Source organism: Mytilus galloprovincialis, chromosome 8 (genome assembly GCF_965363235.1).
Source record: "Mytilus galloprovincialis chromosome 8, xbMytGall1.hap1.1, whole genome shotgun sequence".
Lineage (NCBI taxonomy): Eukaryota > Metazoa > Mollusca > Bivalvia > Mytilida > Mytilidae > Mytilus > Mytilus galloprovincialis.
In genome coordinates, this window is record NC_134845.1 from 82,240,215 (window position 1) to 82,245,747 (window position 5,533).

The 5,533-nt window shown below is 32.1% G+C and overlaps 1 protein-coding gene across 1 annotated transcript; it reads left to right on the forward strand.

The window, feature by feature from the left end:
• Nucleotides 1–1,076: 1,076 nt before the first annotated feature.
• On the forward strand, nt 1,077–5,324 carry LOC143043578 (uncharacterized). The gene is made up of 5 exons (XM_076215823.1): nt 1,077–1,823; nt 2,162–2,204; nt 3,098–3,375; nt 4,195–4,225; nt 4,990–5,324. Exons 1-5 carry the CDS (start codon nt 1,125–1,127, stop codon nt 5,286–5,288), a joined length of 1,350 nt encoding a protein of 449 aa, XP_076071938.1. The 5' UTR covers nt 1,077–1,124; the 3' UTR covers nt 5,289–5,324.
• Nucleotides 5,325–5,533: the final 209 nt, after the last annotated feature.

Genomic DNA, 5,533 nt, shown 5'->3' on the forward strand with positions numbered 1-5,533 from the left:
CAAAATTAAATTATGTTTTAATCTTCTAAATTTGTTTATGTGAATGTACCCACTAAATGTTTAATGAAAGAAATGATCATGCTTATTTTACACTTTTTAGTGATTGGAAAAGTTAAGCAAATAATGTGTATTTGTGTTTAACTCAACAAATGATTGTAATACAATTAAGACATCGTCAAAGTACCAGTTTCATACCAAATGAAAGAAATTATATATTTCAAGTGTGAGTGAATAAGATAAAAAAAAAAATCGGCAATTACCTTGGTGTCATAGTGAACAAAAATCACACACAGTGATTGTGATGCGTGCGAATCTCTTTTCTTGATTTACATTCAGTTGTGATGTTAAAAAATTAGTAATTCCTTTATATATTGAAAAATCATTTTACAATAGTAATTAAAGTAACTGTTAAGGACATATACATTTAATAAAAATTGTCCATTTGATTGTAATACTTAAATGTCTGACCTAAAACACTTCTTGTTATAATCAGTTGTTCTATAACGATAATCTGTTCCATAAATTCCAAAAACACGATAATAAATTTCTTTTCCTAATTTTAGTGGACAAAGGAAACCCGTAGGGGAAAACTCGAAAAAGATCTTCACAGTTTGTTTAAAACTCATGCTGGTCTGGATCATTTGGAATTTGACCCGTTAATATTTGTTGATGCAACAAATCCAGGAGATCAAGAAATTGCAAAGCTTAGATCTGTTCTCATGCAAAGAGCTATAGAACATCCAAGATGGGGTGAAGCAATGCCAACCAAATGGATTCCTTTGGAACTACAGTTGGCGCAAAAGTCAGAAGAAGGAATGAGCATTATTTCTCGCGATCAACTCAAGCAACTGAATTCAAGAAATGAAGACATGGTTTTATCTGAAAAGCAGCTGGAAACATTCCTGAAAGTACACCATTCACTTGGTAAACTGTTGTATTTTGATGTCGGACGGCTTCGTGATTTCATCATTATATCACCAGCATACTTGGTTGAAGTCCTACGATCAATAGTGACAGAGAGACAGTTTTGGCCAAAAGAGGAAATATATTCTACGATTTTTAAAGAACTTCAAAAAAATGGAAGGATTGAAAGAGACGCAATATTCCGTCTTTGGCATCAGAAGATGTTTCGTCATATTTTGCCATACAAGGAATATATGCTTGAGATACTAGTGCATCTAGATGTAATAATTGCTCCTAGTTCAAGTTTTGAAGATATAACCAGTTCAGTACAAGATGTTCCTAGTTTCCTTGTCCCCTGTATGATAAACAAAAGCAACGACACAAATTTCCTTGGACGGTTTTGGAAATCAAACAATTCGATCATACTTGCTTATACCTTCATTGAACAGGTTATACCACCTGCATTGGCATATCGGTTTATCAATTCGTTCGTATCAGGATGGAAAATTAAAATGTATAAAGAAGGCAATAAAACAACACAGATGTTGTTCAGTGATCTAACAGTTATCGAACTTGATAGCTGTCATGACGTAGCAGTTCAAGTAAAAGAAAACAGAGTGATTGTTTCACTTATCCATGCCAAAACAAAAGATGATATAATTCCTACACTAGCCTCTTCTCTACAAGAATGTCTGACAGTAGCAATTGAAAGAATATCAGAATTTTACTCAACGTTATCAGAAGATGCAAGTTCACAAGGACGCAATCATGTCGTGCCGTTCAACATTGAATTTGGTGTATTTTGCAGATCAGACCTATGTTTCCTGAACCACAAGGAAATGCAATCATCGATATGGATCTGTAATAAACATAAACAACACCATCCAGTGAAATATCTCTCTGTTTGGTTTTCAGAAAAGGTAAGGTATTTTTGTACGAACTGTTTGTTTAATCCTTTAAAATAAATCTGCATTAACAGTGGTGTCGTTAAACAATATAATTTCAAGCCATGCTAGTTGTTTTAAAAACTTAGTCCCGTAGTTTCAAATAAGTAAACTCATTTCGATACTCAAACTTTATAATTGCCACTTTCGTCGATGAATTTCAAAACTAACACAATATAATCGATAATTGGATTATTAAAATTCCGTGTTATCGAATGCATCGTTAAATTGTTCCTGCGTGAACTTTACCAAAATTAAATTAACTTATACTTGTTTTGTTTTTTTAAATTAAGGCATTTTTTATACTTTTTCAGATACACCAGGGACCATTTAATATTTGCGTGAGCTCGTGTCCAGGTAATTATGCACATGTCAAATTGTTTTTTATGTTTAATTTATCCGGTTCATTTTCATACTTTTGTTAAATTAAAATTAAGAATAAAAATTGGGAATGTGTCAAAGAGACAATAACCAGACCATAGAACGAAAAACAGTTAAGGGACACCAATGTGACTGTCGAAGTAAAAACTGTGAATGAGATTTATTTCCACATCTGTATATATAAATATAACTCATCAACTATAAGTTAAATATACCTAGATCTTTTCGATTAGAGACCTTTGATCTACTAAACGAAAAAATGAGGTTAAAGCTCAATTTCAAAAGTGATGACCTAAATTACAACTTGTTCTTGGTTAGCCTTTTCCTTAGAATTCATTAAAAATTATGACAAAAGAAATCTCTACATTGTTCGTTGCTTCGTGTCGTTATTACAAAATATTGGTCAAAAGAGTTCCTAGGTTCAAAGAATATGACCATAACAATGTCAACTGTAAATGATCTCAGAAATAGCAATGCTTGAATTCTTTCATAGAAAAGAACCTTGAAACAATATATTTTTAATTGGGATGTACGAACCTATAATTTTAGACCGGAAGTGACATTTTTAATACATAACTATCAATCTTTATCAACCCATGATTTCATGTTCATTTCAACTTTGAGAAAACATCAATTGGCTTCTTGTTCATGATTCAGATATCGAATTGTGGAAAGTTCGAGAACAATTGGACTAAACTTCGTACGTCTTAACAATTGTATTCAACTTTTTTTCTTATAATACAACTGTGGTGTCGATGATTACAATATCTCAAAATCTATATAATTTATGTCAATATCAAATAAAAAATTATATACTTGGTTTATCACCATAATAAATGAAAATGTTGCAAATGATAATTTCATGGTAGGACTTGGAAAATTAGAAAAGGAGCAAAGTCCCTTGCCACAACATATCAGAAGAATAGCATCACAAATCTCTCCAGAGAAATGTCATGATGTAGCACTTGAACTGGGGCTCTCAGAGTCAGAATGGAATGATTTAGAGTACCAGTTTCAGCACCAACCTCCAAATGATCTGAAATTCATGGCTTTGTGGTCTTGTATGCTTAAAAGACGACATGTTACCTTCGATCACCTAAAAGATGTTCTGAAAAACTCAGAACTCAGTGGACATTTACTTTGTCAGGTAAGCGTGTGTTAATATCAAAGATTTTACATACAGTTATAAATGGATGCATCTGATAAAACTATATTGCATACTGTTTGGTTGGTTCAAACCGAATTTTGCATCTGCTCACCATTTAAGCATCTTTGTTAGATGTATACAATATACACGAGGAGGGTGGTGGTACATTTCGGACATTATGCAACATTAAATTTACAAGGTGTGATGAATCTTTTCTCTTCTTTAATTATGACATTGTTTTCCAACCATACATATCTATGTAAAGGTTTTTTTACATAAGACAATTTCATAGCAGGTATTGTATTTAATGTTTACATGTCCAGATGAATGATATAGATATATAAAGATGCGGTATGATTGTCAATGCAACAATGAACAAACATTATATACCGCATAGTAAACTAACAAAGTTCCCAACAACAACAACAAAATAATTTGAGGGTTTAACTAATAGTTTGATTTTTGTACAAAATGATAAACGAACATCAAATATGATATACAGCAACTTACCAAAACCACGCAATTAAACTCTTCTGACTTTGGGCAGGTACATACATAATTGGACGATATCAAACATGTTTGTGAACGTCTAACAGTACCCCTAAGTTGACATAATAGCCTTCAGAATTTGTTGTTTCTGTGTATCGGCTTTGGGCTATTAAAACGGTTTCAGATTCGCCACATGCATCAATTTATGTTGCTTTTGGGTTTTTTCCGAGAACATTTGGGTTGAGGGAATTCTTGAATCTTGTATGTTTTTTTCTTCTGATTTTTCTGTCATTATATAAAAAGTAAAAGAGAAATATGTTTTCTCTTCAGGTTTTTAGAGACGTTATTCCAGACATTCCTGGTAAGTTATCTTTCAGTTTTGTTTAGTTACTATTTTCTAAATTACTCAGAAAAACGAAACGTTAAATATCAACTGATTGATCCTATTCGGGGTTAAGTGTTTTTAATTTGAACAAATTGTAAAATATCAATCACAACCAATCAGTTGGAAAGTTTTATATGTCTTACGGGAATAGGACAGTTCTGTTTTCATTCATTCGGTTGTTTGGTAAAATCTGACGTTTGATTTGTCAGTTTTTATTGACCTTCCCTTTTCGTAAATAACTAGAAGTTCGGTATTTTTGTCAAAATTGTCTACATATGTACAACTAGAAATAATTGCAATGAGTATCAGGTGGTTTTATATGATCGAATTGATCTTTATTTTAATATATTCTCTATAAAAGCAAAAGTGGTTTATATGTGATCACATTTCGTACATCGATAACGTCGAGAAACATTAGGGAAACAAATTTAAACTATCTTTGGAGTTTTTGGTCCCATTTTGAAGTGTTTCATTGCATCTATGTTATTTCTCTTGTTTGACAAAAAATATACATAACATTTTTCGACTTAACTCTTCATAATGCCTCAAAGAAATTAATTATCAAACATGTATTTACAGCAACCTAATTTCAAGAGGTCAAATATCAATGTGTTTATGTTGAAGGCCGTACTTTAACCTATAATGGTTTACTTTTTAAATTGTTATTTGGATGGAGAGTTGTCTCATTGGCACTCACACCACATCTTCCTATATCTATATATAATTTTTTTTATTTCCAGAAAATTCAAAAGAAAGCTTACACAAAATCCCGTCTTTTAATCTACTTCATGAATTGTGCAACCATATCGGAACTAGAATCATGCAGATTGCTATCGAACTAGATATAGACATCCCCACTTTACAACGGATTCAGCAGGAACATGACAAAAAACCTCTGGAACAAACAAAAGAGGTGTTTAGAAGGTGGAGGCAAAGATCAAGCCCAAAGCCAACACTTTTAGGATTACTTAAAGCCCTTGACAGAATTGGAATATTTGGCACAACATCTAGTGTTGTTCTTCAATTCGCACAAGAATGAGTTAACAGTTGACCTTTATCCTGAAGTGTTGCTGTAAAGCAAGATGCATATTGCATTCACTTTTTATCCCCAAAAAATGCATTATTAGATAATTGTAAACTATTTTGATTGTCAACATTGATTATTTGAAACTAGTTTGATAACATGTATTGTCTGTGTTTATTAGACGTGTGATTCGTGAATTAGTAGTTTTTATTTTCCTTACAGAAGGGAGTTTCCTATGGTAATTTCAAGTATGTAGTCTG

Excerpts from the sequence above, each read along its gene's own strand:
- LOC143043578 (XM_076215823.1), top strand. The coding sequence starts at position 1,125 with ATGTTTCGTCATATTTTGCCATACAAGGAATATATGCTTGAGATACTA. Across the intron at positions 1,824-2,161 it reads CTGTTTGGTTTTCAGAAAAG|ATACACCAGGGACCATTTAA; the intron begins GTAAGGTATTTT and ends ATACTTTTTCAG. Across the intron at positions 4,226-4,989 it reads CGTTATTCCAGACATTCCTG|AAAATTCAAAAGAAAGCTTA; the intron begins GTAAGTTATCTT and ends TTTTATTTCCAG.